The 27,768-nt window shown below is 52.4% G+C and overlaps 2 protein-coding genes across 2 annotated transcripts in view; both read left to right on the plus strand.

Annotated features, from left to right (window-relative positions):
• Positions 1 to 410: 410 nt before the first annotated feature.
• Positions 411 to 10,414, plus strand: FN3KRP (fructosamine 3 kinase related protein; the record flags this gene model as incomplete). The annotated part of the gene is made up of 6 exons (XM_080713439.1): positions 411 to 551; positions 5,054 to 5,205; positions 6,561 to 6,652; positions 8,602 to 8,684; positions 9,741 to 9,863; positions 10,076 to 10,414. 6 exons carry the CDS (start codon positions 411 to 413, stop codon positions 10,412 to 10,414), a joined length of 930 nt encoding a protein of 309 aa, XP_080569565.1.
• Positions 10,415 to 18,192: 7,778 nt separating this feature from the next.
• Positions 18,193 to 27,768, plus strand: part of FN3K (fructosamine 3 kinase) — a gene marked incomplete at both ends in the record, with an annotated part of 16,390 nt that continues 6,814 nt past the window's right edge. The window contains 4 exons of the mRNA XM_080713440.1: positions 18,193 to 18,333; positions 19,222 to 19,373; positions 20,965 to 21,056; positions 22,488 to 22,570. Coding sequence (XP_080569566.1) covers positions 18,193 to 18,333; positions 19,222 to 19,373; positions 20,965 to 21,056; positions 22,488 to 22,570 — 468 coding nt within the window. The remainder of the gene's footprint in view (positions 18,334 to 19,221; positions 19,374 to 20,964; positions 21,057 to 22,487; positions 22,571 to 27,768) is intronic.

Below are 27,768 nucleotides of genomic sequence, written 5' to 3' on the forward strand. Positions count from 1 at the left end.
GCTGCGGTGAAGCTGGACAGCGCTCTGCCGGCCGCTGTCCGGCTCCGCCCAGCTCACGCCTCCGGGGCATCTCCCCGCCCCTAGCCAATCCTCGCGCGCCTGCCAGCTCCTGGTCCCGCCCAACCCTCGCCTCTCACCCAATCTCCACTCAGATATCCACTCCCGGCCTGCCCCTTCCAATTTGCGCTCCCCTACTACTCCCGCCTCTTCCCTGCCCAATCCCCGTGCGTCTACCAGCCCCCTGTCCCCCTTCCACCTTTCACCCAATCCCCATGCACCTATCTACCCCCGGCTTCTCACTCGCCCAATCCCCGCGCAGCTCCACGTCTGTCCCGCCTCTGCCCGCCCTTTCTCCTATCCGCGAGTGGGCTCCGTTAGGCCAGAGGCGCGCCGGCGGCTGGAACGCAAACATGGAGGAGCTGCTGAGGCGAGGCCTGGGCTGCGCCTCGGTTAAGGCCACCGGTCACTCGGGAGGCGGGTGCATCAGCCAGGGCCAGAGTTACGACACGGACAAAGGACGCGTGTTTGTAAAAGTGAACCCCAAGGCGGAGGTGGGGCTCCGGGGCGGCGGCGCTGGGCGGGGCAGAGTGCGGGGTCGGCCCGCGGGTCGGTGTCCACCCTCCGCGGCGGGGATTGGGTCCTGGCTCGAGGGTTCGGGCTCAGGTTCGGGTCGTGGGTCCAGGGTCTGGGTCCGGGGCCCCGGGCTGGGTCCGGGCGGTGTTTGGGTCCCGGCCCGGGTCCGCGGCGTCGGTGGCTCCGCTGGCGTTGCGGACCAGCGCTGCGGGCTTGACCAGGCCTGCCCGGGGCTCCCGCGCAGTGCCTCGCCGGTGCCCACCGGTGACTGCGGAGCCGCGAAGCCGCTGGTCCGCCCCAGACCGGCCGGAGCCGCGAGGCTGTGCAGGGTTTCCCGGTGATTGTGTGGCCACTGATTTGAGAAACCCAGTACGTTTGGCGAGTTTTGAACAAAGTCAGGGAGTGGAAGAGGCTTGTTTAAAGGTTATTTGAACTTGGGGGGATCAGAACCCACGAATTGAAGACCCTGAGCGATCTAGAACCACCTCACTTACACACGCTTTTCTTCGAGGCCCTGTGGGAACAGTTGACCGGAAGTGCTCACCCCCTACCAAGCTCTACTTGTCACCGCAGTTATTTTCATTTTCTTCCCAGAAAGGAATCCTACCTTCGGTGATGAGGGATAATCACACTCTGAGACGCTGCTGTTCTCTGGAGATCAGCCTTCAACCCGGTGTCTACAGAGACCAGCTTTAGGTCATCCTCTTCCCCTTTCTTAGGAATAAGTCAACTGTTTGTCCTTGACATTACTCTTTTTTTTTTTTTTTCTCTCTCTTCTGGTGCTGGGGATTGAAGCCTTCTGTCTCCAAGCTACATCTCCAGCCTTATTTTAGTTCTTAGTTTGAAACAGGGTTAGGAACAGGGTCTCAGTATGTGGCTGGGGCCTCCCTAAGTTGCTGAGGCTGGCCTTCCTTATCTGTAGCACTCCCTAGTACTGGGACTACACGCGTGTGCGGCAGCAGACCCACAGAGGATACTCTTACATGGGTGGACCCCACATACCAGAGCTTAGTAGCAGAGGTTTCCCTGCCTGGACTCTGCAGCAGAGCTTCTCTGTTCTTTTGTTTGTTTTTGTGGTACTAGGGATTGAACTCAGGGACATTCTACCTCTAGCAGTATCCCCAGGCCTATTTTATACCTTTTAAATTTTGAAACATGGTCTCCTAAGTTGCTCAGGGGCTTGCTGAATTGCTGAGGCTGACCTTGAACCTGCAATCCTCTTGTCTCAGCCTCCCGAGCACTGGGATTACCGGCACATCCCACCATACCTGCTCTGCTGTTGCTTGTTCGGGATCTTCTTGACTTATTTCATCATCCAAGTCTTTTTCCTTTTGCTGGTTTTCCTTCTAGTTCTCTGGTAGTAGTTCCAACATGTCATTTTCTCCCTTCCAAGTACTTACTAGGCCCGACCCTGCTTAGCTCTCGCGATCAGACGAGATTGGGCGCGTTCAGGGTGGTTCGGCCATAGACCCGACATGTCATTTTCAAACTTGCTCTGGAATATACACAGTGCTCCTTGCAAACGTGCTGTTCATAGGACAAACATTTGCTGTTTGTGTTAGAAATACAATTTATGTGTGTGTGGGAGTAAATGCGATCCTTCTGTCTCAGCCTCCCAAGTACTGGGATTACAGGATTATACCCGGCTGAAAATACAGCTGGCTTATGTTTTGCCTTCTAGGAGGTAAGACTCTTAAAGACTGCCTGCGCCAGACGTGGTGGGCGTATGGTTCGAGGTTATTTTCAGAAATTTGGCAAGATTTTCAGCAACTCAGTGAGACCCTGTTTCCAAACAAAAAAATAAAACAGAGCTGGGGTATAACTCGGAGGCCGAGCGTCCCTGGGCTCAGTCGTCAGCACACACCATGCGTGCATGTGTACGCATTCACTCATATATTCATTCTCTCCCTCTCTCCCTCTCTCCCTCTCTCTCCTTGGCTGCTCTTCTGCTCCCTTTCTTACTCCTGCTGGAGTTGACCTAGTCTGAGTTGTGTGGCCCTTGATTATTCTTATCTGCCCCTTACATACGTACTTGGTTTTCTTCTCATGCTCCTCCCATGACCTTTCCCAGATCTTTCGTAGCACGCGCCCCAGCTGGGTGTGCTTTGAGTCTACTCTGGGTTTGCTTGGGTCTGCTCACGAGTATGCTTTAGTTAGAAACTTTGGGCTCTGTGGCAGTAAGTGTTTCCGTGAAGGAGCCTTTAAACACCTTTTTGAGGGTGGGTATTGGAGATTGAACCAGGGGCATGCTACCTCTGAGCTATCCTCCCAGCCGTGTTTTATTTTTTAAAGTTTGAAACAGGATCTTGCTAAATTGGGGGTCTCACTGCATTGCTATGGCTGGCCTCAAACCTGTGATCCTCCTGTCTCAGTCACCAAAGTACTGGGGTTACAGGTGTGTACCACCATGCCTGGCCCCTGCATTTTTAAAAAAATACTCCCTCTCAAGCCAAGTGTGGTGGTCCACACCTCTAATCCCAGTAGTTGGGAGGCTGAGACAGGAGGATTGCAGGTTTGAGGCTAGCCTCAGCAATCTTGTAAGGCTCTCTCCAACTTAGTGAGACCCTGTTTCAAATAAAAAAATAGGGCTGAGGGTGTAGCTTAGAGATAGAATGCCTGTGGGTTTCATCCCTAGTACCACAAAAATAAATAAATACTCCCCTCATCATGGTGTCCACAACCAGTATCCCAGTAAAAGCACCCAATTGTCCTCCCTTTTTCTCCTAAAGAAAATGCTCTGAAGGTTCTCCTGAGGAGAAGTTACCTTCTTCCTCAGTAACTCTGCTCTCTAAGGTCGTGCCAATAATTGTAAAAGTTTAGAATGGATTGTATATGCCAGCTGCTTAATCAGGGCAGCAAACCTATACCGTGGAATTTTAACCCTGTTTTATAGGTGAGGGAATGGAGGCTTAGAGAGCTTAGCTAGCTGGCCAAGATCACAGAGTTAGTGACTGAGAGTAAACAGAAGACCGTGGCGGTGTCCACCGCAGGCCAGGCCGGAAGCTCAGCTGGCCTCAGCAGCAGGAACAGTGAGAACAGGCCCTTTCAGTTTGTGCACCAGCATAGAAACGCAGTGAGGAATGGAGACGCCAGACCAGCATAAGAGACGCAGTGAGGAATGGAGACGCCAGACCCCGAGGCGTAAGACTCCAGAACAGCCCTGCGGGCAGAGGAAAGTGCTGCCGGCGGGAGTCAGGGCGGCGGCTACCCTTGGGCGTCCGGACTGGCGAGGGGAGGCGTTTCTGGGATGCCGTGCTCTTCAGACGCCTGACTTGGGGCAGTGGTGTGCTGGAGAGTTCAGAGTTGGGCACTGATGAATTGCACACTTCTCTGTATATACTTCAGTGACATCTCCCTTAGAAAGGGAGAGCATTCGAAAGGGGAAGAACTACCTAGTCTGGGAAGTTAGGGAAGTCTGCGGGCTGTTGAAAGTGTCGATAAGAGCCGGGCATGTGGCGCACGCTTGTCATCCCGCTTGTCATCCCCGCGCTTGGGAGGCAGAGACAGGAGGATTGCGCAGGTTCGAAGCCAGCCATGCTGGCTTAAGAGATCCTGTTTCCAAATAAAAATAAAAAATAGGTCTGGGAGTGTAGCCCGGAGGTAGAAGGGCTTCCAGGAACCCCAGTACTGCCAAAAAAAAAAAAAAAAGAAAGAAAGAAAGTGATGAGTGACGAACAGTTGCAATCTGAAGGGTGACTAGAAAGGAACAGACTCGGCAGAAGGTAGGGAGACAGCGTTCCGAGAAAAAGCGGCACGTCTGCGGGGGCTTCGAGGCTGCACAGCAGGCACCTTTGAGGAATTACGAGAGAGAGAGAGAGAGAGAGAGAGAGAGAGAGAGAGAGAGAGCGTGTGTGTGTGTGTGTGCGTGTGGCTTGGTGGCTGGTGGCTCTAGACAGTGAAGGCCTGCGGGCTCCAGGTGCGCCCAGGTCAGAGGTGCTTTCAAGAGGGACCACTGCAAGCGGTGAGCGGGGAGACCTGGTGCCGGGTGGCCACTGAGGTCCAGGGCCTGAAACGGAAGTGGTGGTCCAGAAGAGATGGTTTCTAATGCTGGGTAGGAGGTGGCATCAGCTTCCTAGTCCTTTTAGGCAAATGTAATCCCGGCTTCCTGAGGGGCCAGGTGAGCCTCTGTCCATCTGTGGAACAGTGGTGTCTGAGGACGTGGAAGGAGAAGCCATGTGTACAGCTCTGTGCTGGGTACTCAGGAATGAGAGTGGCCCTCCGCTCTTCTCTCTCTCGAGTGTCTTTGGATTCAACTGAGCGCAAACTGTGGTCCAGGACTAGAGAATACAAGCCCTCTTTTTCCTGTATAGCCTCCGCACTCGTAGCCTGCTGTATTGACAGGTAGCTTCGTGAAAGGTGTTCACGTCTATTGAGTCCTGGGTCCAGCACCAGGAGAAACATGTCTACGTAGAACCTTCCCAGAGTAACCGTGTCTCCCTCCTTTTGCTCCTCTGCCCCTCCTCTGTTGTTTTTCTGACAGGCCAGAAGGATGTTTGAAGGTGAGATGGCGAGTTTAGCTGCCATTCTGAAAACAGGGACGGTGAAAGTGCCCAAGCCCATCAAGGTCCTGGACACCCCGGGAGGCGGCAGCATGCTGGCGATGGAACACTTGGACATGCGCTATCTGAGCAGGTCTGTCCTGACACCACCCCTGCTCAGAGCCAAGGCTTCATCTTCCCCGAGGGGCTCTTATTCCTGAAGCTCGTTCTTGGGGTGTACATTGGAGGAGTATGATAGAAACCATGGCTCGGCATGCGCTGGGCTCTTCAGGACGAGTGGCACCCACTCCCTGCAAGACAGAGGTCAGAGAGACCTCAGCCAGCTGCTGAGCGAGGGCTGCTGAGATGCCCGCGAGGCTGGGACAAGCCTAGCTATCGAGTGCCGCAGCTCCCTCCCTCTTGCTTTGATAGAGTGGACTTTCTCTCCTCAAAATATTTGAGAGACCTTGCCGGGCATGGTGGTGCACACACGTAATGCCAGTACTTGGGAGGCTGAGACAGGAGGAACCGAGGTTTAAGCCTGGACTCAGAAACTTAGCACAAGCCTGTTTCAAAATTAGAAATAAGCCAGGCATGGTGGCACATGCCTATAATCCCAGTACTTGGGAGACTGAGACAGGACGATTGTGGGTTTGAGGACTAGGTTTGAAGACTGCCTCAGCTGTGTAGTGAGACTCAGCATTCTAGTGACACCTTGTTTCAGAATTTTTAAAAAGGGCTGGGGGTATAGATTTTACGTAGAATACCCTTTGGTTCAATCACCAGTACCACAAAAAATCAATAAATAAAATAGGGCTGGAGTGTAACTCAGTGGTAGAGTGCCCCTGGCTTCAATCCCCAGTAACACACACGCGCGCGCGCGCACACACACACACACACACACACACACACACACGTATGCTGGGCGTGGTGGCACATGCTTATAATCCCAGCACTTGGGAGGCTGAGACAGGAGGATCGCACAGGTTCAAAGCCAGCCTCAGCTACTTTGTGAAGCTCTCAGCAACTTAGTGAGACCCTGTTTCCAAACAAAGTACAAAATAGCTCTGGGAGTATAGCCCGGAGGTAGGAAAGCCCCTGGGTTCCACCCCATTACCACAAAAAAAAACAAAAAAAACCACATACACATGCATGCACGTGCACGCGGGCATGCACACCCACACAATGTTCAGCATACCTAATACTTAGCTGGGTGTGGTGGTACACGCTAGTAATTCCAGTACTTGGGAGCTTGGGAGACTGAGACAGGAGGCTCGTAGGTTCAAGGCTAGCTTCAGCAACTTAAGACTCTATTTCAATACACAGGTAGGTAGGTAGGTAGGTAGATAGGCAGGCAGGCAGGCAGTGGAGCTTGAAGGTGGAATGCTCCTGGGCGCAATCTCCAGTACCAAACAGACAAAATCGCTGTTTTCCACACTCGATGTGCCCTGACCCTCAAGTGTGGCTGCTGTTGGGGCCGTTTGTCCAGCGCTGCCCTTTGGTTTACAGTCATGCAGCGACGCTTGGATCCCAGCTCGCGGACTTACACCTCGAGAACAGGAAGCGTGGGGAGACGCTCCGGAAGGAGGCTGGCACAGTGGGTAAGAGCCAGGGAGCCCGAGCGCCCTTCCCAGAGGAGCTCCTGCCACCAGACGGGCTTGGGTGGGCTCAGATAACTGTGGGTGCCACGGCAGATAGCCAGCACTCCTCAGCGAGCCCCATGATACCACAGAAGTGTCATGAAAGCCTTGAAAGACGAGAGGGTTTGCTGGACTCACCCCGTGTTGTGGCTGCGTCTACCGCTGCCTCTCCAGAACACAGGCCAGTCAGTCTCTGGATTTCTATAACCTGAGTCCTTTGAGCACAGTGTCTCTTCTAAGTATGGTCATTCTTGAGGCTCTTGACCTCTCCAGAGCTTAGTGTGCTATCCAGGGTGGGAAGTTTTCATTATTTTCAACTTCTGAGAGTTGGTAACCCATGTGTAGCACATGTGCTGACTCTGTGGACAGAGTAGCTAACAATCAGAGATCAGGTAATCTAGAATCTACTGTGTGATGATCTACTGGCAGGCCCATCAGCCTGCCCCTCCTGAGAGGATCTAATGGCAATTCCTGTGAGACTGCCTTAACTGTTCCTTGAAAGTTACATAAATTTCACTCCGTTGGGATTTTCTTTGATTCTGGGTAGCTGCATAGGGTGGAGACCATTTTAAAGCACAAAATGATACTAAGAGCCGGGCATGGTGGCGCATGCCTGTAATAGCATTTGGGAAGCTGAGACAAGAGGATCCAGGTTTGGGGAAGGCCTCAGCTTCTTAGTGGTGCCCTTTGCATTTCAGTGAGACCCTGTTTCAAAATAAAGAATAAAAAACCCCGGCTGTTGGTATAGCTTGGAGGAAGAATACCCCTGGGTTCCATCTCCAGTACCACACACACACACACACACACACACACAAAAAGATACTAAGTTGGCTTCTGAAAGCTATGCTTTCCTGTTGGATTATGAGATAGATTTTTTTTTTCTCTTTAAAAACCATCATTCTGCCGGGCGTGGTGGCGCACGCTTGTGATCCCCGCGCTTGGGAGGCAGAGACAGGAGGATCGCGCAGGTTCGAAGCCAGCCGCACGCTGGCTTAGGAGACCCTGTTTCCAAATTTAAAAATGCAAAAATAGGTCTGGGAGTGTAGCCCGGAGGTAGAAGGGCTTCCAGGAACCCCAGTACCACCAAAAAAAATAAATAAATAAATAAATAAAAATTAAAATTAAAAAAAATAAAAATAAAAAAAAAATAAAAACCATCATTCCAAGCCAGGCGTGGTGGCGCGTGCTTGTAATCCCTGCGCTTAGGAGGCTGAGACAGGAGGATCGCACGGGTTCGAAGCCAACCTCAGCTACTTAGTGGGGCTCTCAGCAACTTAGTGAGACCCTGTTTCCAAATAAAATATAAAAATAGGTCTGGGAGTGTAGCCCGGAGGTAGAAAGCCCCTGGGTTCCACCCTCAGTACCACCAAAACAAAACAAAACAAAACAACATCATTCCCCTGGGTGTGGTGGTGGACACTTGTGATTCCAGTACTCGGGAGGCTAAGACAAGAGGATCTGGGTTTGCGACCAGCCTCAGCTACTTAGTGAGGCCCCCGCAGCTTAGTGAGACCCTGTTTCAAAATAAAGAATAAAATTGGGCTGTGGATGTAGTTCAGAGGTAATATGCCCCTGGGTTCTATCTTCAGTACTGCAAAAACAAAAAAACAAAATAAAAAACCATCATTCCTCCCCTTTTTGACAGTCTTGTCCACCCCCTCTCACGTGTCCCGTGGTATATCTTCCATGATAGCTAGTGTCTTTGGTTATTAAATCTGCTGGGATAGTCTCTGTTCTGAGTGCCCTGAGCGTCGGTAGAGACAAAGGCCCTGTCTGTCTGGATGAGGACCTGAGTTGGTAAGGGCACACTGAGGTCAGGCCTCAAGGCAACGCTGAACTCCGAGAGCGGGCACATGGTCCTGGAGCAAGGGTAGCTGGTCATGATGTCTTTCTTTGCTTTTTCTTGCAAGGGAAAGGAGGTGCGCAAGCAGAGGAGCCCTTTGTGGACCAGTTTGGGTTTGATGTGGTGACGTGCTGTGGGTACCTCCCCCAGGTGAGTGACCCGCGACGCTTCCACTTGGCAGGTCAGTGTCAGACATGGGGGAAACACCTTGCTCCTCTTATATGAGATTTAGTAGGTCTTTGCACGCTTTTCTTTGTGTATGTGTGTGTGTTATGAGGGATTGAACCCAGGGGCGTTCTACTTTCAGGCTGTACCCCCAGCCTTTTTTACTTTCTTTTTTGAAACAGGGTCTTATTTGCCGAGGGTGGCCTTGGCCATGCTCCCCAGTGTTGGGATTCCAGGTGTCCACCGCACCCAGCTCAGCCTGAGGTTCTACTGATGCCTAACAGTGTGGGCTGCAAGGGTGGCAGCTCAGCTCTCAGAACAGGCCGGAGCTCCTCAGGAGGGGTCCTGGGCCTTCCTGTGGACAGGGCCACAGGTTTGAAATGTTGCAGGAGGTTGTCTGGAAACCGACCTGGAACATGCGCTCGGTGCTTCAGTGAAGAGCATGTGCCGGCGGCTCTGCCGTCCCTCCTGCCCACGGCCCCCAGGGACCCTGTTGTGGCACGTGCCTGCTCTGCCCTCGCGTGTCTGTCTCATCCCTCCCAGGGGGAGCACCCTGTGGCCTGGATGTCCTCGACCCCGAGAAAAGGCTCCACATGACTTTTCTTGTTATCACTCCTGGCTGGGCAGTGCAGACAGATGGTTAGAAGTGAGTTGTGGAACCTGGGTGTGGTGGTGCACTCCTGCACCTAGTGCTTGGGAGGCTGAGACAGGAGGGTCACAGGTTCAAGGCCAGCCTCAGCAACTCAGTGAGTTCTTCAGTAGCTTAGTGAGTTCCGGTTTCCAAATTAAAATAAAAAGGGCTGGAGCAGTGAGCGGTGGTGTCAGGGAAGGTCAGGCTCTGTCATGGAGGAAGCGTAATTCATGAGCGTATCGGTGTGCTTCAGTCTAGTGGCTCCTCGGTGGGACCCCTGCTGCCGCTGTCCCTCGCCCCCTCCACGCGCTGTCCTGCAGCCCCTTCCTCTCTGGGCACTTCTGGGCCTTTGCCTCCTCTGTGCAGCTTTCTCCCACGAGCTGTGCTCCCTCCCTTGCTGCCCCCTGCAGGTGAACGATTGGCAGGCGGACTGGGTGACGTTCTATGCCCGGCAGCGCATTCAGCCTCAGATGGACATGGTGGAGAAGGGGTCCGGTGACCGGGAGGCGCTCGAGCTCTGGTCTGCTCTGCAGGTAAGCAGGCCCTCTGCACGGCGAGGTGCCAGCAGCATGTGCCACCAGCTCTGCTTGTGTCGGTACCAGGCAGGGCTGGCCGCCGCCAGTCTGGTTGTAGACAGAGGCAGGTGCCTGCCCACGTCCCCCGGCCGCCGGCCGAGCGCGCCGCCTCGGTGTGTGGAGCGGCCCTCCCACAGTCTGCGCCTTATGGGGCTCTGTCTCCCCTGCAGCTGAGGATCCCCGACCTCTTCCGGGACCTGGAAATCGTCCCTGCCTTGCTCCATGGAGACCTCTGGGGAGGGAACGTGGCCGAAGACTCCTCTGGGCCCATCATCTTCGACCCAGCCTCTTTCTACGGCCACTCGGAATACGAGCTGGCGATAGCCGGCATGTTTGGGGGCTTCAGTAGCTCCTTCTACTCCGCCTACCACAGCAAGCTCCCCAAGGCCCCCGGCTTCGAGCAGCGCCTGCGGCTGTACCAGCTCTTCCACTACCTGAACCACTGGAACCATTTTGGGTCAGGGTACAGGGGCTCCTCCCTGAACATCATGAGGAACCTCGTCAAGTGAGCGGCTCCGAGGAGCTGAGGCTCGGCTGGGACCTCGGTTTCTCCACGCCCGTACTCCTGAGGGCTGTTCCCACATGCTGGGCCACTTCACGCCGCCCAGTGGCCACTTCCAGGCTTTGTCAGGGGTGGGACATCTCAGGAAGGCCGCGTCGGCCCGAAGTTGGACGTTCCTCAGACTTCGTGGCTGGGCGGGGCCACACTCGCAGCATGAAGAGGGGCCTGTTTAGCAGAGGGCCTCAAGCCACACCGCTGAAAGGTGGAGTGACCGCGTGGGCATGGCGGAGGGCATCCAGCGACCAGTGTGCTCTCCCCTCGCCCCCTGCTTTCCCATGTCAGGAACATCCCCACACCCAAGCTGATTGTGCTCTGCGAGGGGTGAGACCCGGGTCCAGGCGTGGAGCCATCCTGCTAGACACTGAGCGACGTTCAGTTCCAGGTCCAGGCACATTCCCGTTTCTTTGTGCATAGCCTCTGGACCTGCTGCGGGCTGGGCAGGTCTGCAGGCTGGCCTGGGAGTGACCAAGCTACCGGCGTTAGGGTAGTCAATTCAGGAGCCGTGAATCACTACCTGTCGGTGCCGTTTCTAAAGCTGGCTGAGTTATCATTCCCTGACAGTCTAGGAAATGAGCATTGAACTTTTTTACATCTCTTTGGTATTGTAGTGATGAGAAATTTCATGAATGTCATTGATGGAAATAAATCCTTTTGCCTAGAAATTCAAATAAACTTTCAGTGATTTCAGTGATACATGAGACTATATAATTTTTCCATTTATTGTAATTCAACAATTTTCTTGGTTGTTTATCTAGAAGCCTTTTTTTTTTTTTTTTTTGTGGAGATTCTACCTCGGAGTTTTACTCCCAGCCCTATTTTTTATTCTTTATTTTGAAACAGGATATTACTGAGTTGCAAAGGGCCTGAGTAGCCAAGGCTGGCTTCAAACCACAATCCTCCTGTCTCGGCTTCCCAAATGCTAGAATTACAAGCGTGCACCACCATGCCCAGCTAAAACCTTTTAATATGTTGTAAAAATAAATAGGTACAGGTGTGTGTGTGTGTGTGTGTGTGTGTGTGTGTGTGTGTGTGTGTGATAGAGATTGAGCGCAGGAGCAGATCTGCCTCTGAGCTACATGCCCAGCACTTTTAACTTATTTTTATTTATTTATTATCTATTTGTTTTGGAGTAGTGTGTATTGAACCCAGGGACATTCTGTCTCCAAGCCATAGCCCCCAGACCTTTTAATTTTTTAATTTGAAACAGGGTCTCACTCAGGTTGCAAAGGCCTTGCTAAATTGCTGAGGCTAGGCTGGGCATGGTGGCGCACACTTGTAATCCCCGCGCTTGGGAGGCTGAGACAGGAGGATCGCGCGGGTTCGAAGCCAGCCTCAGCTACTTAGTGAGGCTTTCAGCAACTTAGTGAGATCCTGTTTCCAAATAAAGTATATTTTAAAAAAAAAGGTCTGGGAGTATAGCCCGGAGGTAGAAAGCCTCTGGGTTCCACCCCCAGTACCACCAAAATAAATAAATAAATAAATAAATAAATAATAAATAAATTGCTGAGGCTAGCCTTGACCCTGTGGTCCTCTGTTTCAGTCTCCCAAGTTTCAGGATTACCTATGTGCACCACCATGCCTAGCCCTTTTTCATTTTTCCTTTTGACACATGGTATTGCTGAGTTGCCCTTGCTGGCTTTGAGCCTGTAACCCTCCTGTCTCCGTGTTGAGAGCCGTCTTAGGACGCACACTGAGATTAACATCTGCACCTGACCCAAGTTGCATACATGGTACTGGGGGATCTGGTGTACCCCATAGAGTGTGGTCTTGATGTCACCTCCACTCAGTAATGTTTAACCCCTCCTTCCTCTGAGCTTGTCACGTGTCTGCCTTGCTGGCCTTCCTTGTCCTAACTCATGACAGTTGTTAGCTTCTGTGATTGATTAACTTGGGATGCCTTGTTTAAAATTTCTATGAAAAGTATACTGGCTGTAGAAAATTCAGAAGAATTGTCAGCTGGCTCCTCCCCAGCCCCCTGGATATTAAATATAACGTTCTCCAAATTATCGTATCTGACTCCTTGTCATTTTCTTTTTCTTTTTCTTTTTTTTTTTTTTTTCGTGGTACTGGGGTTCCTGGAAGCCCTTCTACCTCCGGGCTACACTCCCAGACCTATTTTTACATTTTTATTTGGAAACAGGGTCTCCTAAGCCAGCGCGCGGGGCTGGCTTCGAACCTGCGCGATCCTCCTGTTTCTGCCTCCCAAGCGCGGGGATTACAAGCGTGCGCCACCACGCCCGGCACTCCTTGTCATTTTCATGCAAAAAATTTTTTGTCTGGAGCTTCTACTTCTGTGGTGGACTACGGAGCAATCAGCATCTGCTAGGGTTGGCCATGCCACCACCTCCCAGATACCAGTTACACGTGCACCGCTGTGCCCAGCTGGTACAGTTGCTTCTTATATGAGCAACTTTTATCTTTTCCGCTTCAAAATGAGAGCAGGAGCTAGGCACCATGGTGCATGCCTGTAATCTCAGTACTCGGGAGGCTGAGACAGGAGGATCAAAGGTTTGAGGTCAGCCCTCCGTGTGTAACTTGCTGAGTGCGGCTGTTCAGCTGCTGTCATTCGCCCTGTGAGATCTGGAGAATTAGAGAAGCCGGTCGTCGACCACATCCCTGCCATGGGGCGCAGAAAGCACTCAGGTTTGAAGGGCGTTGTGCAACTGGACCAAAGAGCAGATTCCTTTGCCCTCTTTTGCCTTTGCCTATATATACATCTTGGCAGCAGCTGTCTACCTCTTAGAAAAGGCGTCTCTCGCCGGGTGTGGTGGCACACGCTTGTAACCCCAGCATTCGGGAGGCTGAGACAGGAGGATTGCGGTTCGCGGCTAGCCTCAGCTGTTTAGTGATGCTCTCCACAACTCAGTGAGATCCTATTTCAAAATAAAGAATAAAAATTAGGGCTGGGGGTGTAGCTCAGAGGTAGAATGCCCCTGGGTTCCATCCCCAGACCTGCAGAAAAAAAAAAAGAAAGGAAGGAAGAAAGAGAGAAAAGAAAACAGAAAAGTTGTCTCTCCTGGCGGGCATTTGGAGAGTAGAGCCGCGGGTTGGCCGCTGGGAGGCCAGGAGGAGGCAGGCGCGGCAGGCTTTCTGGGGAGAACGCTGGGGACGTGGAGCCGTGGCCCACCAGGGACCATGGCCGATGGGGCCTGAGTCAGCAGGTTCAGTTTCTTCTCCTTTTAAATTTCCTTCCTTCCCTCCTTCTTTCCTTCCTTGTGGTTCTAGGGATGGAACCTAGGAGTCTACCTCAGAGCTGTACCCCAGCCCTACTTTACTCTTACTCCCTTGTTTTCTTTCTGTTTTTGAAACAAACTCATTAAATTGTGGAGGTCTCACTAAGTTGCCAAGTGGCTGAGGCTGGCCATGAACCTGCGATCCTCCTCTCAGGCTCTCAAGTACTGGGATTACAAGCATGAAACACCATGCCTGGCTCTATTTTTTATTTGTGGTACTGGGGATTGAACCCAGAAGTATTCTACTTTCAAGCTATACCTCGAGGGCTTTTTTTTTTATTATTTTTGTTTTCTGACACAAGATCTTGCTAAGTTGCTGAGAGCCTCACTAAATTGCTGAGGCTGGTCTTGAACCTGCTGTCCTCCTGTCTCAGCTTTCCAAGTACTGGGATTATAGTCGTGTGCCACCACACACAGAAGGTTCACATTCATGTGCGCGCACGCTCGCTCTCTCCCTCCCTCTCTCTCTCTCTCTCTCTCTCTCTCTCTCTCTCTCTCCCTCTTTCCCTCCCTCCCTCCCTCCCTTTCTTTTTGTGGTACTGGGATTGAATCCAGAGGCATTCTACCTCTAAGCTACACCCCCAGCCCTATTTTATTTTTTATTTTGAAACAGGGTCTCTCACTAAGTTGCAGAGGGCATAAGATGCTGAGGCTGCTGAAAACCTGTGATCCTCTTCTTTTTGCAGTACGGAGAATAGTACCCAGGGGCATTGTACCTCTGAGCTACACCCCAGCCCTATTTTTTTTTTTTTAGTCTTTATTTTAAAACAGGGTCTCACTGAGTTGGGAAGGGCCTCGCCAAAGAGCTGAGGCTGTCCGTGAACCGTGATCCTCCAGTCTCCGCCTCCCAAATGCTGGGATGCCCAGCGCTCGCCACCACACCTGGCCGGCCTGCTATCCTCTTGTCTCAGCCTCCCACGTGCTGGGATTACAGGAGTGCACCACCATCCCTGGCTGAAGGTTCCCTTTCAGGTCCTGTCTACCACCTGCCAGGGCTGGGACCCTAGGCAAGTTCCTGTATCTCTGTGCTTTGCTCTCCTTGTCAGGAGGTAGGAGCTAATGGCAAGCCCCTTGCAAGACAGCAGCTGACATTTCACTTGGGCCCTGGGACGTGCTAAAAACCCAGCCAGTAGTATTGTTAGTCCAAATCTCTCTTACTAGGTCCTCATTTATTTACTCCTTTTAAAAATATTTATTTATTTATTAGTTTTGTGGTACTGTGAAAAACAGAGGCATTCTGCCTCTGACCTAATCCCCTATCCCATTTTACTTTTTGTGGTACTGGCTGGGGATTGAACCCAGGGATATTTCCACCTCTGAGCTAAACCCTTTTTATTTATTTATTTTTTAATTTTTATTTATTTATTTTTAATTTTCTTAATTTTTTGGTTTTACTGGAGGTGGAACCCAGGGGCCTTCTACCTCCGGGCTACAGTCCCAGACCTATTTTATATTTTATTTGGAAACAGGTCTCTTAAGCCAGCTGAGGCTGGCTTCGAACCTGCGCGATCCTCCTGTCTCTGCCTCCCAAGCCCAGGGATTGCAAGCGTGCGCCACCACTCGGCTCCTTTTTATTTATTTTATTTTATTTTATTTTATTTTATTGTTTTGGTGGTACTGGGGTTCCTGGAAACCCTTCTACCTCTGGGGCTATACTCCCAGACCTATTTAATATTTTATTTAGAAAAAGGGTCTCTTAAGCCAGAGAGGCTGGTTTTGAACCTGCACGATCCTCCTGTCTCTGCCTCCCAAGCGCGGGGATTACAAGCATGCGCCACCACACCTGGCAATCCTTTTTATTTTATGTATTTTATTTTATTTATTTATTTTTCTTGCGGGTCTGGGGATGGAACCCAGGGGCATTTGACCTCCGAGCTACACCCCTTGCCCTATTTTTTATTCTTTATTTTGAAACTGGGTTTCATTGAGTTGCAGAGGGCCTCACTACGTAGCTGAGGCTGTCTGCGAACCGCAATCCTCTAGGTCTCATCCTCCCGAATGCTGGGATTACAAGCGTGCGCCACCACGCCGGCTTATTTTATTTTTTGGTGGTACTGGGGTTCTTGGAAGCCCTTCTACCTCTGGGCTACACTCCCAGACTTATTTATTTATTTATTTATTTATTTATTTATTTATTTATTTATTTATTTGGTGGTACTGGGGTTCCTGGAAACCCTTTTATCTCCGGGCTACACTTCCAGACCATTTTATACTTTTTATTTGGAAGCAGGGCCTCTTAAACCAGTGAGGCTGGCTTCGAACAAGCCTGGGGGCTACAAGCGTGCGCCACCACGCCCAGCCTTTTTATTTTTTTTATATTGAAACAGGGTCTTGATAAATTGCTGAGGCTGGTCTTGAACCTGTGATCCTCCTGTCTCAGCCTCCCAAGTACTGGGATTACAGGTGTTTGCCACTGTACCTGGAAATTTTATTTATTTATTTATTTATTTGGTACTGGGGATTGAATCCACAGCCATTCTACCTCCAAGCTATACCTTGGGCCCAATTTTATTTCTTCTTCTTGTTTTTTGTGGTGCTGAGGATTGAACCTAGGGGTTTAATCCTCTACCTCTGTGCTACACTCCCAGACCTATTTTATATTTTATTTGGAAACAGGGTCTCACTAAGTTGCTGAGAGCCTCACTAAGTAGCTGAGGCTGGCTTTGAACCTGCGCAATTCTCCTGTCTCAGTCTCCCAAGTGCTGGGATTGCAAGGGTGTGCCATCACGCCCGGCTTATTTTTTATTTTGAAATAGGGTCACACTAAGTTGCCACCCGCTGGCACCTCCTGTCTCAGCCTCCCAAGTACCGAAATTATAGGCCTGCACCACCATGACTGATTTTTTTTTTTTTTCAATTGCGATGGAGCCGAGTGTGGTGGCGCACGCTTATAATCCCAGCATTTGGAAGGTTGAGACCAGAGGATCACAATTCTCGGACAGCCTCAGCTACTTAGTGAGGTTCTCTGCAACTCAGTGAGACCCTGTTTAAAAATAAAGAATAAAAAATAGGGCAGAGGGTGTAGCTTGGAGGTTGAAAGCCCCTGGGTTCCAGCCCCAGCCCCGCAAAAAAAAAAAAAAAAAAAAAAAAAAATGGAGATGGGATTACTATATTGCCCCTTCTCTAGGGCTCAAGCATTCGGTGGACGGATAAAAAGCCCTTATGGGAGCCGGGCGTGGTGGTGCACGCTTGTAATCCCAGCATTCGGGAGGCTGAGACCAGAGGATCGCGGTTCTTGGACAGCCTCAGCTACTTAGTGAGGCCCTCTGCAACTTAGTGAGACTCAGTTTCAAATTAAAAGAATAATAATAATAAAAAAAAAAACTAGGGCAGGGGGTATAGCTCAAAGGTCAAATGCCCCTGGGTTCCATCCCCAGACCTGCAAAAAAAACTCCAACCCCCCTCCAATAAAAGTCCTTATGGAGTGGGGGGGGGGGTCAGAGATCCTAGTAGGGTGAGGGAAGGGATGGCGGAGACTACGCCTGTGCCTGCTCCCCAGTCTCACTTAATTAATTTTTTTGGAACTGGGGATTGAACGCAGGGGCATTCACCTCTGAGCTACACCCCGGCCCTATTTTATTTTTATTTTGAAACGGGGTCCCTCTTCACTACTTGGTGAGGCTGTCCGCAAACCTGTGCCCCTTCTGTCTCAGATGACAAGGGTGAGCCACCACGCCTGGCCCCAATCTCGCTTGGGGCTGCTTCAGCACGCAGGTGTGCACGGGCGTGCGTGTGCGTGTGAGCTCCCCAGGCTGGCTGCCTCTGGTCAGAAGCCCCACCCTGGGGTCCCCAGAGCGGCCCCCATCGTTTCTGTTTTGTGCGTGGCACTGGGGGTGGAGCCCCAGGGTCTTCTGCCTCCAGGGTAGCCCCTCAGCCCTATTTTATTTTTTGTTTGGAAGCAGCATCTCGCTGAGTGCTGAGGCGACTTGAGCTCGTGATCCTCCGACCGCGGGAGGGAGGGCCGGGCGTCGTTCCTGCGGGCCCAGCCTCCGCCCGCCCGGGTGGCAGCTGCGATAGCTGAGGCCGGGGAGGCGGGGAGCAAGGGGGGGCCAGCGCCCCGTGACTCGCGCACCCCCGCCCCGCGCCCCGTGACTCGCGCGCCCGCGCCCCGCGCCCCGTGACTCGCGCGCCCGCGCCCCGCGCCCCGTGACTCGCGCGCCCGCACCCCGCGCCCCGTGACTCGCGCGCCCGCACCCCGCGCCCCGTGACTCGCGCGCCCGCACCCCGCGCCCCGTGACTCGCGCACCCCGCACCCCGCGCCCCGCGCCCCGCGCCCCGCACCCCCCGCCCCGCGCCCCGTGACTCGCGCACCCCGCACCCCGCGCCCCGCGCCCCGCGCCCCGCACCCCCCGCCCCGCGCCCCGTGACTCGCGCACCCCCGCCCCGCGCCCCGTGACTCGCGCGCCCGCACCCCGCGCCCCGTGACTCGCGCACCCCCGCCCCGCGCCCCCGCCCCGCACCCCGCCCGCGCCCGGGCCGCGCCGCCGGGCCCATGGAGCAGCTGCTCCGCGCCGAGCTGCGCACCGCCGCCCTGCGGGCCTTCGGGGGCTCGGGGCGCGGCGGCATCAGCGAGGGCCGCGCCTACGACACGGACGCGGGCCCGGTGTTCGTCAAGGTCAACCGCAAGGCGCAGGTGCGGCGGGCTGCGGGGCGCAGGGGCGCGGGGCGCAGGGGCCGTCATCCTGGCCGCTGCGGTCTCTGTGGCCCGCCTAAAAGACCCCGCTGAGAAAGTGCGGGGAAAGGGCAGCGCCGCGGTCACGCAGCCCCGGGCCGGCGGCCGCCCGCGGGTCCAAGCCCTGCCCTCTGCGGCCGAGGCCTGAGTCCAGAAGGCGGCCCCCAAGCGCTGCGAGCCGGGGCGCAGGTGGGGCGGGCCAGGTGGGGTGGCCCCGCGTCCTTTGCAGTGTTGGCATGGGACCCGTTGGAGAATCCGGGCTCAGGGGGGCGCGGGGCGCACGCTCGTTATCCCAGTGCTTGGGAGGCTGAGACCGGAGGCTGAGACAGCAGGTCCGTGGCCGGCCTCAGCTATCTAGTGAGGCTCTCTGCAGCTCAGTGAGACTGTTTAAAAAACAATAGGGCTGGCTGGGGGTACCGCTGAGAGATAGAATGTCCCTGGCTTCAGCCCCGGGTACCCTAAAAGAACAAAGGCAACAAGGAAGGCAGGTACCCTGGAGGACCGAGGCCCAGGCTGGACCCCTGCACCTCCTGGTGCCCGGGCGCCCGGTCTCCTTGCCCCTGCCGCAAGGGCTGGCTGTGGAGCCTGGCATCCTGCCTACCCCGACCTGTCAAACACCAGGCTCAGCCTCTTCCTCACAGCCCCTTCCTGCCTGAGGCCCCTCTGCACCTCCCCCTTGCAGGGTGGAGGCCCTGTTGGTTTTTAGTACCCAAAGGTTGAGGTTATGATTGATTCCCATGTGATGGCTTCCGTCTTGGTGTCGGTCTGCGAGTCTCCCAGTCCAGCTAGCCGGCCCTGGGGAGTCGGAGCTGGTTTGCTGACCAGGTCCCTGGGGTGTTGTGGACACAGGCCCGGAAGATGTTCGAGGGGGAGATGGCAAGTCTGGAGGCCCTCCGTGGCACAGGCCTGGTGCGGGCACCACGGCCCATGAAGGTGATCGACCTGCCGGGAGGCGGGGCCGCTTTTGTGATGGAATATTTGAAGATGAAGAGCTTGAGCAGGTGAGTGAGTGTGTGTGTGTGAGTGAGAGTGTGTGTGCGTGTGTGAGTGAGAGTGTGTGCGTGTGTGAGTGTGTGTGAGTAAGAGTATGTGTGCGTGTGTGCGTGTGTGTGAGAGTGTGCGTGTGTGTGTGCGTGTGTGCGTGTGCGTGCGCGTGTGTGAGTGAGTGTGTGTGTGTGTGTGACACATATGTATGTACACAGAGAAAGGGCCACATACACAGACAGGCCAGGGACAGAGACAGGGAGAAACAACAATAGAGACAGGAAGGAGAGAGAGGAGACGGGAAGAGACAGACAGAGGCGGCAGGGAGCAGCCCTTGCTGAGGTCACACAGCTCTGCCTGGGTACCACAGGCCATGGTGTGGGGCTGAGCCCTGCGCACGCTGAACAGATGCTCGACCACTGAGCTGCATGCGGCCCGCCAGGGGCACCAAGGGGCAGTCTTTTTTTTTTTTTTTTTGGATTGGGGTTGAACCCAGGAGCATTCTACCTCTGAACTACACCTCCAGCCTTTTTTATTTTATGTATTTATCTATTATATATTTATTGATTGATTGGTATTAGGGATTGAACTCAGGGACATTGTACCACTGAGGTAGATCCCCAGCCCTATGTTGTAATTTAAAAAAAAATATTTTGAAACAGGGTCTCATTTAGTTTCCGAGTGTCTTGCTGAGTTGCTAAGACTGGCCTCAAACCTTCCATCCTCTTGTCTCACCCTCCCAAGTACTGGGACTACAAGAGCGATCACCACACCTGGCTGGCTGGCTGATTTATTTATTTATTGTACTGGGGATTGAACCCAGGGGCTCCGAGTCCTATTTTTTTATTCCTAATTTGGAAACAGGTTTTCACGAAGTTGTGGAGTGCTTCGCTTCCCTAAGTAGCTGAGGCTGGCTGTGAACCTGTGATCCTCCTGTGTCGGCCTCCCAAGTACTGGGATCACAAGCGTGCGCCCCACGCCTGGTTTTGTTTTTTATTTTGAGATCAGGTCTTGCCTCCGAGTCACTGGATCACAGGCATGTGCTGCCTCATCTGGTGTAAATTTCTTTTCTAATTATTAAGTTATGTCCACTCATTGTATAAAATGTGAGAACGCATGGTGGCCTATGCCTGTAATGTCAGCACTCAGGAGGCTGAAGCAGGAAGATTGGATTTCAAGTCTAGGCCAGCCTTGGCAACTTAGTGAGACCCTGTCTCAAAAGAAAAACAAGCTGGGCATGGTGGTGCACGCCTGTCATCCCAGTACTCGGGAGTCTGAGATCAGAGCATTGCAAGTTGGAGACCAGTCTCAACAATTTAGTGAGACCTTCAGCAACTAAGAAAGACCTGTTTCAAAATGAAAAATAAAAGGGCTTGGGGTATAGCCCAGAGGTAGAATGGCCCTGGGTTCAATCCCTAGTACCAAAAAAAGGGAGGGGTGATAAGGGAATAGCTCAGAGGTAGGACTCCACTCTCCCCCAGTATCAGTCCCTAGAGTGTACACACGCACACGTGCGCACGCACACACACACACACACACACACACACACACACACAACGGAACACACTAGTAGTGTGGTGTCTAATTGGCTGGGTTTTTTTCCCTCAGTCAGGCATCGAAGCTTGGAGACCAGATGGCAGATCTGCACCTTTACAACCAGAAGCTCAGGGAGAAGCTGAGGGAGGAGGAGAACACAGTGGGTGCGTTCAGAACGTTCTTATTTCCCGGGCCCGGCTGCATCACCACCTAGATCCGTGCCATGGTGCTTCTTGGTGCCATTGCGATAATAAGCTGAATTACACACTACCTCTTCTCACACTCTATCCTAAGAATGGAATTATTATTTTTTTTTTCTTTGCGGTACTGGGGATTGAACCCAGGGGCATTCTACCTCCAAGCTACATCCCTAGCTCTATTTTTAATTTTAATTTAATTTAATTTTATTTTTTTGTGGTACCGGGGATGGAACCCAGGGGCATTCTGCCTTCGAGCTACACCCTCAGCCCTATTTTTATTCTTCATTTTAAAATAGGGTCTCACTGAGTTGCAAAGGGCCTCCGTAAGTAGTAGCTGAGGCTGTCCGCAAACTGTGATCCTCTTGTCTCAGCCTCCAAATGCTGGGGTTACAAGCGAGTGGCACCATGCCTGGCTTTATTCTTTATTTTGAAATATGCTCTCACTAAATAGCTGAGGCTGGCTGTGAACCTGTGATCCTCCTGTGTCAGCCTCCCAAGTACTGGGATTACAAGCGTGCGCCACCACGCCCAGTTAAGAATAAGATTATTAAATAAGAATTTTGGTAGCTGGGCGTGGTGGTGCACACTTGTAATCCCAGCATTCGGGAGGCTGAGACTGGAGGATCGCGGTTCGCCTCAGCTACTTAGTGAGGCCCTCTGAAACTCAGTGAGATCCTGTTTCAAAGTAAAGAATAATAGGGCAGGGGGTGTAGCTCAGAGGTCAAATGCCCCTGGGTTCCATCCTCAGACCCGCAAAAAAAAAAAAAAAAAAAAAAAAAAATTTTTTTTTGGTAGAGCTGATATCTGGTGGAATTGGCTCACATCCCTATTTATTTACTTAGTAGTACTGTGATTGAACCCAGGGATATTCTATCTCTGAGCTACACCCTAGCCCTTTTTATTTTTGTTTTGAAGTAGAGTCTTTGGCCTTGAACCAGCAATCTTCCTGTCTCTGCCTCCCACCAAGTACTGGAGTTATAGGCACGCACCACCATGCTGTTCTCCAGGATCCCTATTATACCAGCCCTGCTGTACAGCGTACCCGAAGCTTGAGTGTCCTGGCAGGTCCACACCTTCACTGCAGGCGTAGATGTCCTCAGATTGCCCGTAGCTCCCTACGTACGGCCCAGTCTGTCCTGATGCTTTGTCTACATCAAGAGAGAGATGAAGTCAGGCATGGCAGCACACTTCTGTGCTGAGACAGGATTGTAGGTTTGAAGCCAGCCTCAGTAACTTAGTGAGACCCTCAGGGTAGCTCAGAGGTAGAATGCCCTTGGGTTCAATCCTCAATACCAGAGAAAGAGAGAGACAGACAGACGGATGGACAGACGGACGGACAGAGAGAGCTGCACACAGAGATGAACAGCTCTCTCAGACAGGGATCTCTGTTGACAGGCCGGAGGGCCGCGGAGGCTGAGCCCCAGTGCGTGACCAAGTTTGGCTTCCACACCGTGACATGCTGTGGCTTTATCCCGCAGGTGAGTGTCTGGGAGGGGGCGTCCCTGCTCATTTCCTGGCCGTCCTCCATGCCTCCATGCCGGTGCTGGTCCCTGAGTGCCCGGGTTCTGAAGGCAGGGTGCAGGCTGTGATGCCTGGGATGGGGAGGGCCGGTGAAGAGCCCACGGTGTGGCACCCGGCGGGGGTGGAAGCGGTGCAGCTGCGGAGGTGTTGCAAGAAGTGGGCAGCAGAGCAAAGGTGCTGTTGCAGGGGTCAGTGCGAGGGCTGAAGAGAGTGAGCAGACAGCACACGAGGCCGGGGACAAGCCTGCTCGCTCAGCAAGTCCTCTGAGGCCTTTACGAAATGATTGCTATTTGTTGAGATATAATCCAGACATAATTCACATAGGGCAAAATCCATCTTTTTAAAGTGTTACAGTCAAGCGGGGCGTGGTGGCACATGCTTGTAATTCCAATACTTGAGGGGCCGAAACAGGAGGATCACAGGTTCGAAGCGAGCCTCAGCAACTTAGTGAGAACCTAAATAAAATAAAAAATAAAAAAAAATAGGGCTGGAGGTGTAGCTAAAAGATAGAATGCCTCTGAGTTCAGTTCTCAGTATCACAAAACAAGCAAGCAAGCAAGCAAAGCGTCCAGTCAGCCAGGTGTGATGGCACAGAAGTATAACCTCAGTACCTGGGAGGCGGAGACAGGAGGATGACCCAAATCAACACGCAGTAGCGGCTGTACCCGCGCCTCCCCGCAGCCATGACTCTGCCACCTGTCTCTATGGCTGCATTTCAGAGCTTTCAGATAAGAGGAAGCATACAAGATGCAGCCATAGACATTTGCGCCTGGCTCAGCGTGTCCCTCCCTCCCTCCCTCCCTCCCTTCGTTCCTTCCTTTTTCTGGTATTGGGGATTTGCTTTAGGTTGTACTGGGGATGGAACCCAGGGGCATTCTACCTCTGAGCCACATCTCCAGCCCTGTTTTATCTTTTTTTTTTTTTGGTGGTACTGGGGTTCCTGGAAACCCTTCTACCTCCAGGCTACACTCCCAGACCCATTTTTTAAATATATTTTTTACTTGGAAACAGGGTCTCTTAAGCCAGCACGGCTGGCTTCGAACCTGCCTGATCCTCCTGTCTCTGCCTCTCAAGCGCAGGGATTACAAGTGTGCGCCACCACGCCCGGCTTTATCATTTATTTTGAAACAGCGTCTCACTAAATTGCTGAGGGCCTAAGTTACTGAGGCTGGCCTCAGGAAACAGTGCCTCTGCCCCTCTCAGAGCTCTGTCCAGGGGTGACACCTGAATGAGCACTCCCCTCTGCAGGACTCCGATTTGCACCAGGTACCAGGGAGAGCGCTTCATGAGCTGGGCTGCAGAGGCAGTGACGTCACTCATTGGTTGGGCTTGCTTTGCTCACGGTGTGACCCGAATCCCAGCCTGCAGCTGTCTTCTGGTGTGCATGCGCAAAAGCAGCTGTCTGCGATGATGCCAGCTTACCTTGGGTCCCAACGTACACGAGACAAAGTTAGTGTCTTTCTAGATAAAACTTATCTCAGTACCCTCGCCCAGCTCTCACAGTTTCCTGGGCTTGCCTTGGTCTCGTGAATTAGAAGGGGCCTTTCAGGGACATGGTTGCCATCCTTTTCTTTAAGGGTGGCACCACAAGGTGCCGTTCTGAGCATTTGGTGTACCTCCACTCACCAGCTGCGGCAGTGAGTGGTCAGGAGGTAGGTGCTGTCACCAGTTGTCTTAAGCTGAGGTGCAGGAGCCAGGTAGCACTCCGGAGAACATGTGGCTAGTGAGTGGGGGGCCTGGGACGTCCCAGTGGCACGGCCTTGGAGTGTGGCTAGTGGGTGGGGGGCCTGGGATTTCCCCGCTCCCTGGTGTGGCCTTGGAGTGTGGCTAGTGGGTGCACCCCCCCAAGTCCCCAGGGCGCGGCCTTGGAGTGTGGGCACTAACCATCTTGTACCCCGCCCTGGTGGCAGGGGAGGCCGGGTTCTTGGAGCCAGATGTGCACCCAGTGGCTGCTGCTGTAGGTAGTAGGGGAAGGTGCCATCTTTCTCAGGGCTCGGGCCATGGCCCCTCTGTCCAGGTGGCAGGTGGGACTGGGCTTGCCAGTGCTGGCCTCCTGATCCCAATGTGAGTTCTGTATCTTTTGTGACCTGATCATCTTCCAGCAAGAGGCCAGACTTGGGTGCTGGGAGCCGGGCAGGTAAGCGGGGAATGCTGGGGTGCTGCATGGTGCCCTTCAGTGCTGGGGCCAGATGGCCAGGATCTGGGAGAGGAGCCTGGGCCGAGCGACCACAACACCCAACCTGGGGGGAGTCCCAGCGGGGAGAACCACTGACCAGGTCACCTGCTGCCCTCCTGTGGCATGGAAGGTTCAGACCTCTTGCCAGAGGAGCTCCCCAGAGCAACACTGGCTGTGCTCCTCCACCCAGCTGAGTGTGCGTCTCCACAGAGGCCTAGTGGACACAGAATGCACCTGTTTGGAGTGTGCAGTTAGGTATGTTTTGACATGTATACAGGTTCATACACAAACCTCTCCCCAGCCAAGACGATGAGAACACGAGTCATCGCTTCACACAACTCCACTCCCCCTGCTCCCGGGATGCCCTGGCCGCCTTCTGTCCCTGTAGATGAACGTGCATTCTGTGGGACTTAATAGAAGTGCACTCTACAAGCCGGGCATGGGCGCACGCTTGTCATCCCAGCATTCTGGAGGCTGAGACCGGAGGATCGTGGTTCGCGGACAGCCTCAGCTACTTACTGAGGTCCTCTGCAATTCAGTGAGACCCGGTTTCAAAATAAAAAATAAAAAATAGGACTGAGGGTGTCGCTTGGAGGTAGAATGCCCCTGAGTTCCATCCCCAGACCCACAAAAAAAAAAAAAAAAAGAAAGAAAGAAAGAAAAGAAAAAAAAAAGAAAACAAGAGATACACTCTGCAGTGGCCCTCTTTCTTCTGCCTTCTTTCACTCAGCATAACAACCATTTGGAAACTGATTTGTGTCAGAAGTTCTTTTGATATTTGCCCATGATATTCATTCATGTTGCATGTGTGAAAAATCGACTCTAGCCGGGCATGGTTACACGCGTCTATAATCCCAGTACTGAGGAGGCCAAGACAGGACTGAAGGTTTGAGACTGGCTTCAGCAAGTTAGTGAGACTTTCAGCAGCCTACAAATACCCTGTTTCAAAATAAAAATAAAGCCGGGCGTGGTGGCGCACGCTTGTAATCCCTGCGCTTGGGAGGCTGAGACAGGAGGATCGCACGGGTTCGAAGCCAGCCTCAGCTACTTAGTGAGGCTCTCAGCAACTTAGTGAGACCCTGTTTCCAAATAAAATATAAAAAAGGTTTGGGAATATAGCCCCGAGGTAGAAAGCCTCTTGGTTCCACTTCCCAGTACCACCAAAAATAAATAAATAAATAAAAATAAAAACAAAAACCCAGATATGGTGGCACACACCTGTAATCCTAGTACTTGGGAGGCTGAGACCGGAGGATCACAGGTTCAAAGCCAGAATCAGCAACTTGGTGAGGCCCTAGTTCCAAAATAAATAAATAGCCAGGCGTGGTGGCGCATGCTTGTAATCCCTGCATTCGGGAGGCTGAGACTGGAGGATCGCGGTTCGCGGACAGCCTCTGCTACTTAGTGAGGCCCTCTGCAACTCAGTAAGACCCGGTTTCAAAATAAAGAATAGCCAGGCGTGGTGGCACATGCTTGTAATCCCCGCGCTTGGGAGGCAGAGACAGGAGGATCGCGCAGGTTCGAAGCCAGCCGCCCGCGCTGGCTTAGGAGACCCTGTTTCCAAATAAAAATGTAAAAAAAAAATAGGTCTGGGAGTGTAGCCCGGAGGTAGAAGGGCTTCCAGGAACCCCAGTACCACCACACACACACACAAAAAAAGAATAAAAAATAAGGGCAGGGGGTGTAGCTTGGAGGTCGAATGTCCCTGGGTTCCATCCCCAGACCCGCAAAAACCCCACAAAAAAACCAAAATAAATAAATAAACAAACAAAGAAACAAACAAACGGGGCTGGGGGGTATCAATAAAAGATAAAATGCCCTTGGATTTCATTTCCAGAACTACCAAAATAAATTAATTAAATAAGATAGGGCTTGGGGTATAGCTCAGAGGTAGAATGCCTCTGGGGTTCAATCCCCAGTACCACCCAAAACAAAGCAAAATCGGGGGTGGGGGGCAGGTAGCTTGGCAGCAGAATGTCTCAGGGTTCAATCCCCAGTACAGAGAGAGAGAGAGAGAGAGAGAGAGAGAGAGAGAGAGAGAAAGGGCCAGAACACTGCACTCCATGGTATGGACAGACCACAGGTTCACCACTGAGCCACACCCAGGCTTTTCCTTTAATCGCATCAGATTTTCTACATAGTCATGAAGGTGATATGCCTTTAGTTTCTGAGTCTTTCCTGAAGCCTCGGGCACCGTGCTTAGTGGAGGCATCCTGGGCTTTTTCCTGCCGGGGAGCCATTCAGTCTTTGGCCATGAAGAGGGAGGCCAGCTTAGGTTCTTCCTAGATATTCTGTCTGGCTGAAGCACTTCACTTCTGTTTCCAGTTTTCTGAGAGCTCATCTGGAATGAGCTGCATTTTCTGTGATGGTCACACAACTTTCTTTTACATATGTTTAATTTTTGGTATTGGGGATTGAACCGAGGGGCATTAGACCTCCGAGCTACACCCTCTGCCCTGTTTTATTTATTTATTTTTTTGGCGGGTCTGGGGATGGAACCCAGGGGCCTTTGACCTCCGAGCTACACTCCCTGCCCTATTTTTTATTCTTTATTTTGAAACAGGGTCTCACTAAGTTGCAGTGGGAGGGCCTCACTAAGTAGTAGCTGAGGCTGTCCATGAACCGTGATCCTCCGGTCTCAGCCTCCCGAATGTTGGGATTACAAGCGTGCCCACCACTCCACGGCTGGAGGCAATTTTTCACACATGCAACATGAATATCCTGGGCGAATATCAAAAGAATTTCTGACACAAATTAGTATCTGAATGGTCGTGCTGAGTGAATAAAAGCAGAGGAAGAGAGGAAGCACTGTAGAGTGTATCTCTTTTTTCTTTTCTTTTCTTTTCTTTTCTTTTCTTTTCTTTTCTTTTCTTTTCTTTTTTTTTGCGTCGTAGGGATGGAACCCAGGGCATTCTACCTCCCAGCGACACCCTCAGTCCTATTTTTTTATTTTGAAACAGGGTCTCACTAAATTTCTTT

Source organism: Muscardinus avellanarius, assembly GCF_963383645.1.
Source record: "Muscardinus avellanarius genome assembly, chromosome: 16".
NCBI lineage: Eukaryota > Metazoa > Chordata > Mammalia > Rodentia > Gliridae > Muscardinus > Muscardinus avellanarius.